The 19541-nt window shown below is 32.1% G+C and overlaps 2 protein-coding genes across 2 annotated transcripts in view; both read right to left on the bottom strand.

Annotated features, from left to right (window-relative positions):
- Positions 1 to 1897: 1897 nt before the first annotated feature.
- On the bottom strand, positions 1898 to 11397 carry LOC148953484 (uncharacterized). Its single transcript, XM_089087978.1, has 4 exons — positions 11377 to 11397; positions 10419 to 10484; positions 3687 to 3991; positions 1898 to 2025 (listed from the first exon to the last, which is right to left on the bottom strand). Exons 1-4 carry the CDS (start codon positions 11395 to 11397, stop codon positions 1977 to 1979), a joined length of 441 nt encoding a protein of 146 aa, XP_088944104.1. The 3' UTR covers positions 1898 to 1976.
- Positions 11398 to 11870: 473 nt separating this feature from the next.
- Positions 11871 to 19541, bottom strand: part of LOC148953483 (uncharacterized) — a 208442-nt gene continuing 200771 nt past the window's right edge. Inside the window, exons 30-31 of the mRNA XM_089087977.1 lie at positions 12861 to 13077; positions 11871 to 12022 (exon numbers count right to left, since the gene is read on the bottom strand). Coding sequence (XP_088944103.1) covers positions 11871 to 12022; positions 12861 to 13077 — 369 coding nt within the window. The remainder of the gene's footprint in view (positions 12023 to 12860; positions 13078 to 19541) is intronic.

Genomic DNA, 19541 nt, shown 5'->3' with positions numbered 1-19541 from the left:
AAAAAACTACTGCATTAGTTTACGGATTTAATCAACAAGCCAAATTTAAACTTATAGAGTTAGCTGGAGAGAAAGTTTGAGACAAAACAAAATAATTACCCATATTGTAATTTTTTCAATAAGCAGTAGGGACTCTAAAGACTTGATAGTCACAAAGGAATCTGACCATTCAACACCAATGAGCTCCAAGTTGTACACTTTTGTTAAGAGTAATTCTTGTTCTAGAATGGGGATGCATCCCTTTGGTGATGGAACCACTGGAAACGGGCATCTACAGCTAAAAAAACCCAAAGACAAGTCCTTACTACAAGTGGCACCAAGAAGAAGACACTGAGCAGCATTTTCTTCTTTGGAACAAGGATCTATGGCTGAAACTTTTATATATAAAACAAATAAAAATTACTTCGATTACGGATTAAGTAAATTTATTCAAATTTTAAAGAAAAGAAAATAGAATTTAATGTTATTTTTAGTGACTAAAAACGACTATTTAATTATATTATTTAATATTTAAATGCAAATAGCCATTAATTTTTTTTTGCAAATAGTAACTGAATCATCGAAAATAAAAACCAATTGCATCGTAGTGACATTAATATTTGGCAATCCTTATTGTTATTTGACCACATCTTTATTCTATGGAAATTTAGCTTCAAAGTAAAAACAAAGTCACCCTGAAGAGTCGCACGAATGCAGAGGAAAAATCTGCAGTGATTAAGTAATGTGGTTACTTGAATTTATATCTTTAAAATTTCTAAATATTTTTTCAAAAGCTGAATCTTAGATCACTGTCTCTAGCACCGTTTTTTTTTAGAGCCCGTAAACCCAAAAGGGAATGGATATATTTTATTCTTGATAACCCCAACAATTTGCACTATTTTTCCTATCATCTGAAACCCCATCTAATAACACAAAAACTCTATCTATCAGTATAAACTATCCTTGTGCAATGAAATACACTTTCACAATACTAAAATTTCCTGCTGCCCTGAAGGAACAAAACCGAAAAGAACAGATCGTTACTGCAATTTTATTTGTAGTAACCTCAACAAAAGGTAATCAAAAAAACTACTTCGTGTTATTTGACAGAAAAACGTAGCCTAACGTTAATAATAACAATTCAGAAAATAATATTCATACAAAAATTCATGTGAATAACCTTCAGATAAAACATATTATTGGTAGTTATTTTAGAGTGAACTGACTATTTACTCGTATTTGTAATGTTCGTCTGTCCAATGGCTTCTACCTCGCCCAAAATTTAAATGTTTTTTTGGTATATCATTCACAAATCTTGCCCATTTAGTAAGAGAACTGACAATATCTAGCCAATATCCATCCTCAACACAGAGTCCCCTTCCTCTATAGACAATAGTTTCTGTAGACTATCTTACTTTGGAAAAATCTTTCTAGTGTAAAATTTGGCTTACAAAGGGAAACAAAGACAAATAATAATAATGAAGAAAACAAGGTATTCAACAATGTTTTACCGATATATAAAAATAGATATAAAATATATATAAGTGTTACGAAAAATACTCAAAAAAAAATTAAAAATCTGGTTTTATGCATTTCTTTTTCTATATACAAAATAATTAATAATCAACTATGAAACTTTTCATTTTTATAAGAAATCTTCTTGTTTCTTCAACCATGAATATTCTTATTTCTTCTTAAAACTATTGGTAGTTCTTTTGTTGAGTACACTGGGTTTTAATCTGTCTTATGAATGTAGGATTATATAACGAATCTAGCAACCCGTCCTCTGTAAAGTGTAATAATTTTTTTATAAAGAAATCATAATTGTAAAGAAATCATAAGCACTCCTTTATAAAAAGTAATTTTTAATCTAGAGAAAAATTAATAGTCTTACCAATGCATCCTCCAAGGTACGGTAGAAAACCTATAGGACAACTACACTCGAAATATCCGGGCTGATTAATACATGAGGCAGGTTCTGATCCACAATAATTTGACTATTCACATTCGTCAATATCCAAACAAACTCCCTCATTAGCAGCAAATCTATAATAAAAAATAAAATGAATATTAAACAAAAATTTTTTTAATAAATTTCGAAATAACATTTAGCTTACGCAGATGGCTTTAATATTGAATTAAAATATTTTTTATGATTTTTACATTGAATATTACTTAGGCTTGGCCTTAAGAAAATGAACACAGGAAAAAAGACTACAGTTTGCCCTTTCTGGGAAACCGACGAAACTGTGTTTATAACAGAACAATGCAAATAATTTTTGTCCCCGGTTGAAGCATGCCAATTCTATGTATGTAGAGATTAAATTAAACACCTAGTTTTTTCAACTGAAAGTAAGGAGCAAAATTAAAACTTAAACAGAACAGAAAACTATATCACGTATATTTAGGTGTTCACCCCCTTGCCAATACGTCAATTTTTAAACTTAAGTTCAAATTTTGTTCAAATTCTTTAAGGATGACTCCATAATCACAAAGACCGTTTAATTAGAATAAATAGCTCTTTTCAAAGTACTAAGACAACTTTAGCATAATGAGCCAGGTATTGTTGAAGGGGTGAAACCCCTTATATAAATAATAATTGTTTTTTCGTTTTAAGTTTTGATGTTGCTCCTTACTCTCTGTTGGAAAAACTTGTTTTTAATTTAATTTCTTTTCGTTTTTTAAATAATACTGGGAAATCTGGCACACCCTTCATGAAAAATTCCCTTCCGCCATGAAACATTCCTACATTGAAAGATCTTTCCACGTGACCCCCTCCCCCTGACCCCCCCCCTCCCCACCACGGAAAATACCCCCTCCTGAAATCTTCTGTATACTTTGCAATAACCTATATAATATACAAACAATGGGCAAAGTTCGCAACCTGCTCTCCTTCCCCCAGGGACTGTGGGGGATTAAGGCATCTTCAAAGACATAGTTATTAGATTTTTCGACTACGCTGAACAAAATGGCTATCTTAAGATTTTGATCGGGTGATTTTGGGAAAAAAATAAGCGTAGAAAGAGGCCTAGTTGCCCTCAAATTTTTTGGTGACTTAAAAAGCGCACTAGAACTTTTAATTTCCAATCGAATGAGCCTTCTCGCGATATTCTAAGACCATTGTTTCGATACGATCATCCATGAAAAAAAAACAAATAAAAACAAATAAAAACGCATCCGTGATCTTTCTTCTTACAAAAAATAGAAAAACCAAAAATTTTGTAGATAGGACCTTTAAGCTTCCACAGCAGGGTTCTCTGATGCGCTGAATCTGATTTTGTGATTTTCATTAAGGTTTTGTGACTTTTAGGAGGTTTTTCCCTGCTTTTCAAAAATAAGGCAAATTTTCTCATGTTCATAACTTTTGATAAGTAAAACTTATTTATAATTAAAACTAAACTTGATTAAACTTATTTATTTGAAATCAGCATAAAAATTCAATTCTTTTGATGTATCTATTGGTATCAAAATTTGTTATTTTGAGAATGTCGGTTACTATTGAGCCGGGTCGCTCCTTTCTTACATTTCGTTAGAGCTAACTGTTTGATTTATTTGTTTCCGTAAAATGAAAATTAAATTTTTCTAATCCACAAAAAAAGCTCAATATAGACCATGTTATTAATTTTTATGCTGGAAATTATTTTTCCAGCATAAAAGCCCCGATAAGAATCTAAACGAAGATATTTTACAAAAAGAAAGTAATTTACCCCTTACTGCAACTACATTTCAATACTGAGTTTGAACAAACAGCAAATTCATCTCCTCCAGACTGGCATTTAGAAGTTTCGCAAGGCGGCTGGATTAATTCGAACTTCAGGGTCGTCAGGTCTAACTGTAGAAGTTGTAATCCTGGTAAGTCTAAAACGTCTTGATCACCAAGGACCGTTGATGCAATTTGTAGATTGTCTGCAGCTGAGATTGATATATCACTTAAAATTCTCAAGTCCAGTTGCACACGTGAATTCAAATTCACAATAGAAATTGAAAACTGTTCTATACCATAGCTTCGTATCTAAGAATTAAAAATCTTTTATCAACAAACAGTGTATAAACGAGTTTAAAATATTTTATTTCTATCCACATAGAAAGAGAAACAGAAATAGAGGAGACAAACTTTAAAAGGAAACTAGGAATCGCAAGAAGAGAAAAAATGGAATCAAGCTTCAAAGCAGAATTTTTCATTCAAAAGAGGCCTCCTTAGGTTCTGGAAAAAGAGACATACTTTTACATGGCTTCAGTCAGTCACTGACTAGTTAACACAAGAGAGTTATATTGTACTTTTTTTTGGATATTTTAGCTTGGATACTTGGTAAATTTTTCATTGTCTGTTTTCAGCTCTACCTTTTTTTGATCCCTTCCACTATCATCAGTCGCTGAGAGACATTCATACACACAATGTGTGCGAACGTATTGAGCCAGACAGATTTTGCTTTTTGTCATTTACAGAAGTTATGCACGTGGACAGCCTGGCGCTTATTCAAATTAAATATTAAACTCTTTGGCCATGCACAAATACACGGGTGATGCCTGTCAAAGATGACCGAAGTAATTATAAATTTTTCTGTTACGGTACTGACTAAATTAAGATAGTGACGTCAGAAAATATGCGTAGAGAAATATAAAGAATCTCTGAGAAAGGACAAAAAAAATTTACATTAAGCGATAAGGATGTTTACGTGGGACTCGGAAGACTAAGCCGGAGAATTATTTTAGTCGGGTAACTTGATGCAGTCAGAAATTGTAAACCTTCGTGACGGCATACAGGATGAAATTCTTAGGAGAGTGGAAGACCAGTGCAATAGATTAGGGAGATTAAGTCAGATTTTCTTGATACTGTTACGCAAGCTGTCTATGAGGCGATTGATCTGCATTTCAAGTGTAAGTTTGAACTGATTGAAAAATCACTTGGCGAATTGCGGGCAAGAATTGCTCAAAATGGCGCAAAGCTCCAAAAGCTTGAAACTAAGCTGGATGATATAAACCAGTCTTCTCTTCTGACTAAGCTCATTTTTATCTGTGATATACTCTCCCGCGCGTGATTTTCCTCACCTTGGCGAGAAAGTATTAGCTCGACTTAACAGTGAAATGGGACTTGATATATCCGTTGTCAGGGGTGCAAGGCGTTTGGGAGGTGCCTCAGAAATAAAAACTCCAATTCAACTTACGTTTTTTACTGAGGCATCTGCAGTTGAGATCCTGCGCAATCGCAAGAATTTGAAGGGTTCCCGTATCTATGCAGATGAGGTTTTAACCAGGGAAAGGCAAGAAATCTACAAGTTTTCACGCAATAATTTTGAATTGGAAAATGTATGGACTATACGAGGTGTGCTTTATGCCAAGTGCGGTTCGCATATCATTCCATGTAAAACGATTTCCAACGTAGTTCAGATTCGCAATGTGTCATATGAACCTGTCGTTTGAAATATGAAGCGGTGGATTTTTCTTTTATTTTTTTAGGTTTATGGCTCGTTTTCAGTGTTTTCTTGATTATAGTTCGAAATTAGATTCTATTCTGAAATAAGATAATGGAAGTGATAAATATATGCCTTATGTAAATAATTTGGCTGATTGTGATTATTCTTCAGCTGATTTTCTATTTAAAAAAACAAAAAATTGTGATTTTTCGATCCAATCGTTTCATGTAAATGCCCAGGGGCTACAAAGAGCATTCAATTAACTGAAGCTCTTGCTTGCATCTAGTCCTGTAGACATTGTTGGATTTTGCGAAACTTTTTGTCTGCTGATACACCCCTTACAATATTAGATCTGCCTGGAATGAAGTGTATTTCACGTACAAGGTGTCAGAATGCGAGAGGAGGTCAGATGCTGTATATTCGTGATGACTGGTCTTTTAGTATTCTCACTGATTTGTCTGTATTTGATAAAGGGTTATGTGAGACTATTTTTGTTGAAGTTGTACCTTTGGGCTGTAATCCATTTATTTTCGGGTCTGTTTATCGACCTCCGTAGGGTAACCCAAAAAGATTTTTGAAGTTTTTGAACCACTGTTAAAAAATCTGGAAGCGTTGAAAAACAGGTTATTATTTCGGGTGGTCTTTTGAACCTTTGATATTTTGAATCTCGATGTTGGAAATAATAAGGAGTTTTTAAGTATGATATTGTGTTCTAGGTTTCTTCCAAGTATTTATCTGCCGGGAAGACTTACAGCTAGCACAGCTACATTATTTGATAATATATTTTTCTCTCCTGTTTTGTTTGATGCTGAAAAATTGTCAGTAATTTTGTCTGATATATCAGATCATTCTCCAGTGTGTGTTCTTTTAAATTTAAATAATAGTAATAAACAACATCGAGATTCAACAATGGATAATTCAAAAAAGCGATATATATGGATTAATTGTAAAGTCCTACGTCAGTTAATTGGTGACCATCATTGGAGTTCGGTTTATGGCTCAGATGACGCAAATGCGGCGTTTTCAGATTTTATTGATCAAATGATGCGACTGCGGGAACGCGATTCTTCAACGTGAGTTTTGCATGGGAAGTTTACGCAGAAATTTTAACCATGGATTACTGAAGGTATTTTGACATCGTTAAAACATAAAAATAGAAAATTTTGAGAATTATTTAAAATTACAGACACCGTAGTCGGTTTGAAGAATTCCGAGTTTATAGGAATAAGCTAAATTCAATTACCAAAGATGAGATGAGAAAATATTATAAAGAGAAATTTTTGGAGTATAAATCAGATATGAGAAAGACATGGCAATTGATAAATGAAAAGATACGTACTCACAGTCGTAAAAGTACTAGTGTTAATTGCCTTGTTTAAATGGTGAAAATGTTACAGAGCCAAATTAAATTTTAAATGCTTTTGGAGATTATTTCAGTAATATTGGTTCTGGACTTGTATTGACTATGAATATTCAACTGAATACCGCTTTTGTTCCAGTTATTGAGAAACATGCTGAAAATTTGTTTTCTTTTTTTGAGACTGTGCCTCATGAGATTGAAAAAGTTATTCTGAAGCTTAAAAGAAGTTTTTCTAAGGACAAATTTGGATTTTCGGCTCAAACCGTAAAGCAAATAGCGTCAAACATTTCACCTTTGATGGCACATATTTTTAATCTATCACTTATGCATGGTCTTTTTCCTGAGCTTTTAATAAAATGCAAATGTTATAGCATTACCTAAAGCTGGGAGTTCAACTGACCCTTCAGATTATAGAGGCATTTCTCGACTTTCAGTTTTCAGCAAAATTTTGGAAAAACATGAAAATAGTCAATTACAGAAATATTTATTTGATAGTAAGATTTTAAACACGTCTCAATATGATATAATAAAAGGATAGTCACCTGAACTGGCAATTCATGAGCTTTTACTAAATTAATTAAAAAACTTTTTCAACAAAATAAGTTTTTCAAAGAAAAGTAAAGAACTCCATTCAACAAAAATTGAGCAAAAATAAAATCAAATAATCTACAAAGCCTGAAACTACCACAATTTAGCATCGATAAATAAATGAAACCCAAAACGAACAGAAATTACAATAAATAACCAATCGAGCTATCTCTAAACTTTGATTGAACATGTTTGGGAAAATGGTGGGCGTGAGAGGGGGGTTAATTACTCCCCAGTCACTTTCGACTATTAAAAAGGGCAATTTCAAATCAAATGAGCCCCTTTTGAAATTTCTACAACAACTTTCTATATAAACCTTATATGCCCAAAGGGCATAACTTACAACCCTTCCACTGAGGGTTCTAATGGGGTTATTTTTCTAAAAGACTTAATTTCCAGAAATTTCGACTACGTTGAACAAAATCACTATCTCAAAATTTTGATTGGATATTTTTGGGGAAATGGTGGGAATGAGCAGGGGGGTTAGTTGCCCTTCATTCACTTTCGATTATTAAAAGGGCACTAGCCCTTTCAATTTTCAATTGAATGAGCCCTTTTTGATGTTTTTACAACATTGTTTTCTATAAGATCCTTACATGCTCCAAGGGCATAACTTACGGCGAATGCCCTGGGGGTGGTGGAGAAGATGGGTTGTCATCCTTAAAAACCTAATTTCCAAAACTTTCAACTGCGTTAAATAAATTGGCTATCTAAAAATTTTAATTGGATATGTTTGGGGAAAAGGTGGGCGTGAGAGGGGGGCTAGTTGCCCTCAATCCCCTTTCGACTATTAAAAAGTCCTGCTTAAAGGTATAATGAGCATATAAGAGTATATATAGGAGTGTCCTGCTCAAAGGTATAATTTCCTGAACTTTAAATTGCGTGGAACAAAATTAGTATATAAAAATTTGGATTGGATATGTTTAGGGAAATGGTGGTCGTGGAAGGGGTGTTAGTTGCCTTCCAATCACTTTTGACTATTAAAAAGGGCACTAGCCATTTCAATTTCCAATCGAATGCGCCGTTTTTGAAGTTTCTTCGACGACGAGTTCTATAAAAACCGTGTATGCTCCCATGGCATAACTTAAAACCCTTGCCATGAGCGCTGTGGGGGAGTGTCTTCCTCAAAAACATAATTTCTATCTTGAAAACTACAACATCGAACAAAATGGCTATATAAAAATTTTGATTGGATGTGTTTAGAGAAAAGGTGGGTGAGAGAGGGCGGCTAGTTACCCTCAAATCACTTTCGATTATTAAAAAGGGCACAAGACCTTTGAATTTCAAATCGAATGAGCCCTTTATCAATTTTTTACGACAAAAATTTCAATAAAAACTTTTATCCCCCCAGGGCATAACCTTAGATGGCCCCAGGGCATAACATAAAACCCTTACCCCGAGGGTTGTGGGGGAGTGTCATCCTCAAAAAGATATTTTCTATCTGGAAATAAATTACTCTGAACAAAATGGATATCTCAAAATTTTGATTGGATGTGTTAGGGGGAATGATGGGCGCGGGGGGAAGGCTAATTGCCCTCCAATTGCTTTCGAATATGAAAAAGGGCACTAGCCACTCCAATTTCCAATCGAATGAGCACTTTTTGAAGTTTTTACGACGACTCCTTCGATACGAAGTGCCTGTCCAAGAAAAAAAAACACATTGTTGCCATATCGGCCTTTACTTAGGCAGCGCTAATGCGTTGCCTATAATATTGCTGAGTCACCAGATGAAGGTCAACAAACTTTAGTAATCTCTCGTGATGTCGCCAAGGTGTTTGACAGCGTATATTAACCGTTGCTTCCTTTTAAACTTTTGTCTCATAGTTTTCCACGCAAGGTATTAATTTTTTTGCATCTTAACTTCGCGGGAGACGACTAGATTGTGTTGATAAATCTCGTGATCTCCGTTCCGAAGCTTTTCCGATTAACTTCGGAGTACCTCAGGGCTCTGTCCTTGGGCCTATTCTACTTCTTCTTTTCATATATGATTTGCCTGAAGTTTTGCCTCTGTGCAAAATTATAATGTTTGCTCATGATATAGTAATTTTTGCTTTTCACTGGGACCCATCAGTTCTTTTCCAGAACCTCGAAAATACGTTACTAACTGTATATGTCTGGTATTTAAGGAATTTACTAGCTCTTAATGAAAAAAATGCCAATATATGTTATTTTCTTGAACTGGATCAGTAGTGTCAGATAGCTTCTTTTTTTTCTTGAATGGTCTTGAATTAAAACGGGTAGATCTGTTTAAATATCTTGGGATTATTTTAAAGGAAAATTTGTCATTTCATAAATATCTAATAATACTATCATTAAAATCTTCTCGAAATATTGGCATGCTAATCATCTTCGTCATTTCTTTTCTAAGGCTATTCTAAAATCAATTTTTTATTCTTTAGTCCACCCATATTTTCTATATTGCATTTCAGTTTGGTCATCTACCTTTTCATCTGTTTTCAAATCTCTCCAAATACTTCAGAATAAAGCAAAGAGGACTCTTTTTAACGTTGATTGTAGATCTATAGTTAGACACCTTTACAGAAATTATGGAATTTTCTCTTTGGACCAACTTCTTTTAATTTCCATATCTAGTTTTTCTCACTCTAGAATTTCTGTATCTGGTATTTTTCATTATCAATATAGTAATTTACATGTAAAATTTTCCGGCATTTTCCAAACTAATTCTCAATTTCATAATTATCCTACTGCGCATCGTTCAGACTTTTCGTGCGAAATTTGCACAATATAGAGAGCGGGATTCAGCATCTTACAAACTGGGTCATAAATATGGAACTCAGTTCCAGAATCAGTTGGAGAATGCAGCAACAAGTGACATTTTCTAAGACTGGTGAAGAAATATCTTACGAGAAGTTAAGCATTTTGTTTATTAGGGTTTCCTGTTTCGCTCTTGTAAAATTTAGTTAGAAAATGACTGTGTATTTTCTTTGGCCATAATTTCAGCGCTAAAGTATTCCACCAGGCATGTGCGCTGTTTTATTACATTTATTTATGTATTTGTTATAAATCAAATATTATACTCTACATAACCTATGATTGATTTTGAAGGGAATACTTACCGCTAAATCAATCGTAGTAGTTATGATGATGTATCCTGCACATGTTTTGTCGTTGTAGTTAGAAATCTATTGATTAGTCAGTTGAATTGAAATTTTCTGCTCAACAAATGTAGACAGAGTTGGATCTAAAAAAGAAGTAAATACAATTATTGTTCTAAGATGAAAAGTACTGATATCTGGAAAGCATATTTTTGCGTCAACTTTTAAATACATTCTTGATAGAATTACATAAGAAAAACAAGTTTTTTCAACTGAAAGTAGGGAAAAACATTAAAACTTTAAACTAACAGAAATACGTCTGTATATGAAAGAGGCTGTCGCTTCCTCAAAACCTCAAACTTTACGTGTAATAGTTCTAACTTCGAGAAAGGGCTCTTAAAAACAGAGTGTGTGCAACTCAGATTCAATATATTACGCGCAAACATAATTAATGAAGCCACTACACGAGTTTAAATACAGGTGGACTCAATATCACTTTGGAATGGAATAACTGAGCTAATAAAAGCGTGGGGGAAGTAAGACCTCCTTGTCTAATGCGCTTTAGTTCATTAAAAAGCTCTTAGCCTTAAAAGCTCTTAGCCGCACTTCGTTTGGCAAGAAGATATTTATATATGTATCGAAGACACTTTATAACTGAGAATTCTACCCCTCTCTTTAAACATTTTACCAAAATCTGGGCAAACATACATGAATTTAATGCTCGGGTTATATCCAGTTTGCATAGAACAAAAATTTTGAAAAGGGAAAAAAGAGCACGCTTACGATTAAGTCCCTTCTGATCACTGAACCGATGCGCAGGTACACAACACTTTTGGGAAATATCTCTAAAAATAATAGATTCAAATATTTTAAAAAAAACACCAGGAATCTTTATACGCTGATACTATCGACAATCCTCGAGATCTTTCCCTTTTTTGGGTATAGGCGTTATTTGGCCAATAAAAAACTTTTGAGTTACAATACCAGAAGGAATAGACATTTGTAAAAGTAATGAAAGGATGCTGCGACAGAAGATCACTGGATCGTTTAAAATGTTTAGCAGATATTAAATGTATCTTGCATTAAATGTGTTAAATGTATCTTGCATTAAATGTATTAAATGTATCTTGCAAATAGTCTTTGGTTTCCACTAAAGTTTGGATTTAAGTATTTTTGAGATTCCTTATAGAAAATGTAACAAATTTCTTGTTCTTTTTTTGTCAATTCTTTTTTCTTTAGCTATCTTTTAAGTCATTGTATTTATTTTTTCAACATGAATCTTGTAATACTTAGTGAATTGTATATTTCATAATGTGCTATTATCAAGCTTTCTTTCTTTGTTATCAAGCTTTGTTTGAGACCTTTTCTACAGATTTCTATGATAACATAATATGTTGTTATTAAGCATTGTTTCTTGGTTTCAAGTTATCAATTATTATAACATTAAATCACAAATGATAATGATAATAATAATTAATAGTTCTTACATAATTCGCAAGTTCCTTTGATTAGAGTTTGTGGAAAAGGACATTTACACTGGAATCCGATTTCATTTGCTAGGACAGTGCAGACTTGTTTAGGTGAACATGTATCATCAGTACAAAGGCTTGCATCAGTTTGTATCACTAAAATCAAAGAGTTAATTACAGTCAGGCTGCATATTAAATATTGCATGTTACATATTACATATTACACACATACTATATATAACATATTACATTTTAAACGACGTTTAATACAATCTTATGCAATGTAGAAAATAGCAATGTATAAGCAATGTTGATAAGGCAATTCAACTAATAAACTACTTTAATTATTATAACATGAATGATACGAAAAAGTAATTAAGATTAGTAGCACGCGACTCAGGTTTCTTCACCCAAAAGGATGAAATGTCTATAAGTCCGCATAGCAGATGCGTAGAACAGCATTTGTTATTTAGTATTATCATCTCTTTCTCGTTTTTTGTGCTTAGTTTCGTTTTTTCTGCTGAAAGTTTTTAATATTAAGAAGAGAAGCTATTATACTACAAACCGCTGCGATTAACATTACTCTATACAATTGAAGGTTCTATATAATATATATAATTATTGCAGAAACAAATTTTCTAACCTACTCAAACAGTGGCGGAACGAAACTCTCTTTCAAACCCTAAGAAAAATTGACAGTTTTTTCGGTGCTATGAATTTACATACAAATGTAAAAATAATATGTGAATAAAACCAAACGCAATAAGTTGCCCCTATAATATAAATAGAATTAAAGCACCATTCTTGGTAAGCAGTGAGTGGAAGACTTCCTGGTCAAATGATTAGGAAAAAAAGATGCTCTCTTCTCTTAAATATTCTAAAATTTCATTTATTTTTGAAAAATTTCCAAGCAAGATTTATCATTTTTATCATTGGTAAAAAAAAATAGTTTACATCAAGAGAGATAATATAAGATGAAAACTATATATATTACCTTTATATGAAATGAAGCTCGAAGTCTTAATCGAAACGTCTATTCCTGGTACGGTCAATTCTAAGATTAAATCCAATACTGAAAAGTCACTAAGCGTCAAGGAGACTTTTGCTTCAACTCCTCCACTACTGCTTTCAATTAAGGAAATCACTTGACAAACACTAACATCTAGGCGACTGATGCTGAATATAAGTTGATCCTTCAAGACCGTGTTAAACTGAAAGAACAAGATTGAAACATATATATATATATATATATATATATATATATATATATATATATATATATATATATATATATATATATATATATATATATATATATATATATATATATATATATATATATATATATATATATATATATATATATATATATATATATATATATATATATATATATATATATATATATATATATATATATATATATATATATATATGTGTGTGTGTGTGTGTGTGTGTGTGTGTGTGTGTGTGTGTGTGTGTGTATATATATATATATATATATATATATATATATATATATATATATATATATATATATATATATATATATATATATATATATATATATATGTGTGTGTGTGTGTGTGTAGTATATATATATATATATATATATATATATATATATATATATATATATATATATAGTAGTAGTAGTATATATATATATATATATATATATATATATATATATATATATATATATATATATATATATATATATATATATATATATATATATATATATATATATATATATATATATATATATATATATATATATATATATATATATATTATAGACAGAGAAGCCATATTTAAAAATGAAATCCCCCTCATGATAGAATTCCCCGCCGATTATGCAAATCAATTTCTCAGAAATCTGTCCCCCTTTGTTGATCAATAACATTGTCTATGTGGTTGGGTACCGTCAGACTCGATTATAGATGGCAGCAGTTTTGTTCGCCCTGGAACTCATGATAGGTTCCTACTCATTACTTAGGAAGCGCTATTGCGCTGGATATTATATAGAATTATAGATCTTCATAGAGGCTTATTTAAACCTAAGAAACATAATTTTCATTTTGACTAACTAATAAACATAGCCTAAATTGAACAAGCTTTTGCTTAACCGCCAGTTTTTATATTTCATTAAAATATTTTCCTGTCAAGTCAGCCAGTTTAGTTTTTAAGGTAGGAATGTTAAATTAGAGATTTAATCTTAAAAGACAAAGCCTGAAAAATTATTAAATCTTAAAAGTAAAGCCATCCTTCTTCTTGTCATTAATTTCAAAAACTTTTTCCACAAAACAAGTTTTTCAAAGAAAAGTAAAAAGCTCTAATAAACCAAGAATTGGCCAAAACATAGTTTGTGCTTTACTGACAACAAAATACGTTTTAAATGTTTCCACTTATCTTAGTTTTATAATAAAAAAATCAAAACTTTAAGGATTAAATATCAGGATATGTCAATTAAACTGACAAATCACGGTAATATTTTTTTTAGTCCGGGCGTGGACATGGATACCTTAGCGTAAGAGGGGGGTTAGTTGCCCTCCAATCATTTTTTAATCTTAAAAGAGCAACTAACCCCTTTAATTTCCAATCGAATAAGTATTTTTCAAAGCTTCTACGACAATAATTGACCATCTCAAACTTTCTATCAGAAGCATCTCGGGAAAATACGAGGTACAGGGGAAAAATATTCATCCTCCGCTCACTCTGATTCTTATAAAAGGCGCCAGAAATTCTGATTACCAGTTCAATGAGCCTCCTCCGAAATTTATACGATCACCGTTTCTATATAAATCTTATATGCCCCAGCGCAATAACTTATAACCCTTGCCCTTAGGGCTGTAGGGGTGGGTGGGTGTTGTGGGGGGGGGAGTGGGATTCATACTTAAAGATATGATTTCAGGACCATTCAACTACATAGAACAAGATGGCTATCTCGAAATTTTAGTTGGATACATTTGGAGAAATCGTGAGCGTAGGAGAGGGGTTAGTTACCCTTCAATTATATTTGTCTATTAAAAGGGCCTCTTTTCTATTTCCAACCAAATGAGCCCTTTCCGAAGTTTCTACGACAACAAATGGCCAGCTCAAAGTTCTATCAAATGCATTTTAGGAAAAAAGAGGTGTGGGGTATACACCCTCCGATCACTCTGAATCTTACAAAGACTACTAGAACTTCTGATTACCAATTCAATGAGTCCTCTCTGAAGTTTATACTGTCACCCTTTCTATATATACCTTATATGCCCCATGGCATTACTTACAACCCTTGCTCTGAAAAATGTGGGGGGGGGGGTTGTCATTCTCAAAGACACAATTTCCGGATGTTTCAATTGCATTGAACAAAATGTCTATAACAAAATTTTTATTGAATGTGTTTTGGGAAATGGTGGGCATGGGAGGGGGGATAGTTGTACTCCAATTACTTTTGACTATTTCTAATCGAATGAAATCTTTTCGGAGTATCTAACACAAGAAATGACCATCTCAACATTCTTATCAGTTGCATTTCAGGAAAATAAGAGGTGTGAAGGGTGGGGTGGGTATCCACCTTCCGTTCACTCAGAATCTTAAAAAAGGCACTAGAACTTTCGATTACCAATCCAATGGTCCCCCTTTGAGGTTTATACAATCAACCTTTCTATTCAAACTTCAAATTCCCCCACGGAATAATATACAATCCTTGTCCTTAGGTATGTAGAGGGGCGGGCTTGTCATCCACAACGTCAAGATTTTTGGACCTTTCAACTACGTTGAACAAAATGCTTATCTTCTAATTTTGACTGGATGCGTTTTGGGAAATGGTGGGCGTGGGAGGCTTGTTAGTTGCCCTCCAATCACTTTTGACAATTAAAACGGGCACTAGCCCTTTCGATTTCTAATCTAATGAGACCTTTTTGAAGTTTCTACGGCAACTCCTTCGATATGAAGTGGCCTGGTTTAAAACAAGAAAAAAAATTATAATATATTGGAACCACAACGCTCTTTCCTTAGGCAGTGCTATTTGCGCTTGCTATGATATAGATCTTCTTGTAAACCTAACCTAAGAAATATATATTTCAGTTTGACTAACTAATAAACATAGCCTAAATTGAGCAAGCTTTTGCTTACACACCAGTTTTTAAGTTACATTAAACCATTTTCCTGTCAAGTCAGCCAGTTTAGTTTTTAAGTTAGGAATGTTAAATTAGAGATTCAATCTTAAAAGACAGAGTTTGTAAATTTATTAGATCTTAAAATTAAAGCCATCCTAGTAAGCTAAATATTATTTCGAAATTTCTTAACAATTTTCATTTAACAGTGATTTTATTTTTTATTCAAGATTTGCTGCTAAAGAGGGAGTTTATTTGGACATTGATGAATGTGAACAGCCAAAGGTCTGTGGAACAGCACCTGCCTCATGCATCAACAAGTTTGGGTATTTTGAATGTAGTTGTCCTCTAGGTTTTTTACCATACATTGGAGGATGCGTTGGTAAGACTATTAGTTTTTCTCTAAAAAAAAATAATTGAACAAGGGGTGTTCTCAGATTGAAAAAAAAATCAGAAGATTTATCTTTGGCAATTAGTTATTTTGGGTAGAAATATAGTTTTTTTAGATTGCAATGATGTCTTAGCCAACAGTTTCATACATTATGTCAAAAACCTAGTTTGCTCAGAACAAAATAACTACTAACAATTGACTTACTCTGATGATTATTATTTTTTCATTTCATCTAAAACTTTTTTTATTAACATGAATTAAAATTCAAGTTTTTTTTTAATTGGCCTCTTTTATCCTTAATTAATTTAAAAAACTTTTTCCACAAAACAAGTTTTTCAAAAAAAGTAAAGAACTCCATTAAATCAAAAATTAACAAAAATTGAATCAAATTATGACACTAAGAGCTCGAAATCCTATTCTATGGCAAAAAAATGTATTCTTTTTCTTTTTAATTCTTATGTAGCAATTCTTAAAAAAATTCTTTTTAATGTTGTCAGTTTTATAACTTTAAGAAAACAAAAATTAATTAAGATTTTAAGGAATAAATATCAGCATATGTATAATAAACTGACAATGCAGATGTTTTTCAGTAAATTCAATTGAATTTTTTTCACTAGAGTACAAATTATATTCTGGCTTTTAGAAAGCATACTGTTTAGAACCCTATTCAGATTAAGTCTTGATTACACCATGTGTTGGTTAAACCTGGGCATGAATTACAAAAAAACAAAATTAAATTAAAAAAAAAGTATTTTCAACTCTGACTGGGGGAGGGGGTAATTTTCCTCAGGGAGTCTACTTAATGGGTTTTAAGAATTTTCCAAGAGAAAACACCTAAACCTATAGATAATAGCCTAAGCAATTAAAGTATTTCTGAAGGATAGATTGTCCTTGGACTTGTCAAATTAGTAATGTCTAAGCAGTTAAAGACGAAAAACGGGCCGAATCCAATGAACTAGCTTTGCTTATTTTTTGAACCGTAGTAATTTAGACGAAAATGTAGCAATTCCTTTGAAAATTTTGAATGAAAATTTTGTGAATGTAAAATAAAAACACCATTGAAAAATTAAAATGAAAAAGAAAAAAATTAATACCGTTTTTGACACATTTTCTTGACTAATTATAAATACATACATTGGTGGGTGTGTAATAATAATTTAAGCTCAAAAGATAACTAACTTGCAATAATAATTCTTGTCATATTAAAAATTACCTTATTAGCAGTCAAGTTAAAATTACTGGGAATTACAAAGTTAAATCGGAGCTCTCAAGAAGGGATGTAGCACCAACATTTTATTGAGGGGAGGGGAGCAAGAGGGATCTCCATACGAAAAGTCAAGAGCATGGGCTATAGAATCTTTTTTTCTCCAAATCATTGCCCGCCTGAAACAACGCCATTGCTTTGAAGGGTATTTTTAGAAATATAATTAATTTTCAGTAAATTCATTTGAATTTTTCAGCTCATTCCTGTAAACGTTTGACACTAAGAGCTCAAAATCTTATTCTACGATAAAAAAAATCTTTATCTTTTTAATTCTTATATAGCAATTCTTTAAAAAAAAATCTTTTTAATGTTTTTACTTTTATAACTTTAAGAAATCAAAAATTGATTAATATTTTAAGGAATGAATATCAGCATATGTATATTAACCTGACAATGCAGATTTTTTTCAGTAAATTCATTTGAATTTTTTCAGTAAAGTACATATTATAATCTGGCTTTTAGAAAGGATAGTGTTTAGAACCCTATTCAGATTAAGTCTTGGTTACATCATGTCTTGGTTAAGCCTTGACATGAATTAAAAAAAACGAAAATAATGAGTCCCAGATCAATACATATCTTCCCCCGTCAATGCACATGTGCAAACTTCGCCCCGGAGACAATACACCTATACAAACAACAACAAATCAATTGACCTTGACCTCATTAGACTCGATCGATAATCCGTGAATAAATTATGTTCGTACAGCGTTCGACCAAATTTTAGATGGCAGCAGAGGTGCCCCGTCGGTATTCTATGCCCATATATGGTGCCCCGTTACGACCTCCTGATAGGGCTCTACTGTTTACTTAATTTACTCAAGTTTGCATTAATTAAACTTACTCCTAACGCAAGTTTATCGCATCAACCTATTTTGCGTCCCCTCCTAAAATTTTTTCTATCGGATGAACATACTTTGCGTCTCCCCCTGCCTAAAAAAAAATTCTGGATCCGCCCCTGTGTTATTTGATTGAAAATTAGAGAGAAGCGTGACAATATTCATCAGTAATTTCTTATGTGCATCGTAATAAATAGTAAACATAGATATACTTACATTTGAGTAGGCTATGACATTTTGGCCTATCAACATATGTTAGCTTTCTGTGAACTGAAACTTGACTGGAGAGATTTAGTTATAGATCAATAATTCTATAACGAAACATAATTTTTATAACAGAATAAAATGAATTTTTCATCAGTTGTGAAAGAATTGTCTTTCAAACACTTTTCTGATCTTTTTGTTGTTGGCTTAAAAACTCGGATCAAGAAACTAATTTAAAATTCTAGGCCAATGCAAATATTAATTTTAAATAATGTACTTTAATTTTCAATTTATTTCATTTAAGGTTTATTTATTATTTTTTTTCTTTTTTACTACAATGAATAAAGAACGAACATAAATTAGATAAACATGATAGTAAATATGACCGTACTAGAAAAATTCAGAAATAAATATGCTAATTATGATTTTAAAACTTACTTTTGTTTTACTAATTAAAAATTCATGGCTTATTTAAATATCAGCTGATATTAGATATCAGATCTCAGCATGTCCTAGGATGAAAGGATTAGAATTGCTTTTCGGTCTTTGACGGAAAGTTAATACAAAACAGAATGCAAACAGGGATTAATGCTAAACCATATCCTTTCTAAAAGCCAGAATATAATTATTACTTTATATATAAAAATTCTTTTAAATGTTTTCACCTTTATAACTTTAAGAAATCGAAAATTAGTTAAGATTTTAGGGAATAAATATCGTCATATCTATAGAAAATGCATCTAACAAAAAATTTTGAGACAGCCATTCTATTCAAATATCATATAACCTGGCTATTGGAGTTGAAACAAACCCCATAGATGAGGGGCAAGGAACTTCGGAAAGGGCTCATTTGTTTGAAAATAGAAAAGAGGCC

The sequence above is a fragment of the Artemia sp. Qi Xiang Cuo genome, chromosome 4, assembly GCF_049724085.1.
Source record: "Artemia sp. Qi Xiang Cuo chromosome 4, ASM4972408v1, whole genome shotgun sequence".
NCBI lineage: Eukaryota > Metazoa > Arthropoda > Branchiopoda > Anostraca > Artemiidae > Artemia > Artemia sp. Qi Xiang Cuo.
The sequence above is the reverse complement of the archived record's forward strand: the minus strand, read 5'-3'. Positions and strand labels throughout refer to the sequence as shown.

Excerpts from the sequence above, each read along its gene's own strand:
- LOC148953484 (XM_089087978.1), bottom strand. The coding sequence starts at position 11,397 with ATGTCTATTCCTTCTGGTATT. Across the intron at positions 3,992-10,418 it reads CTACTACGATTGATTTAGCG|ATACGAAGCTATGGTATAGA; the intron begins GTAAGTATTCCC and ends TTTAATTCTTAG. Across the intron at positions 2,026-3,686 it reads AAATGTAGTTGCAGTAAGGG|ATTTGCTGCTAATGAGGGAG; the intron begins GTAAATTACTTT and ends TTTTTATTATAG.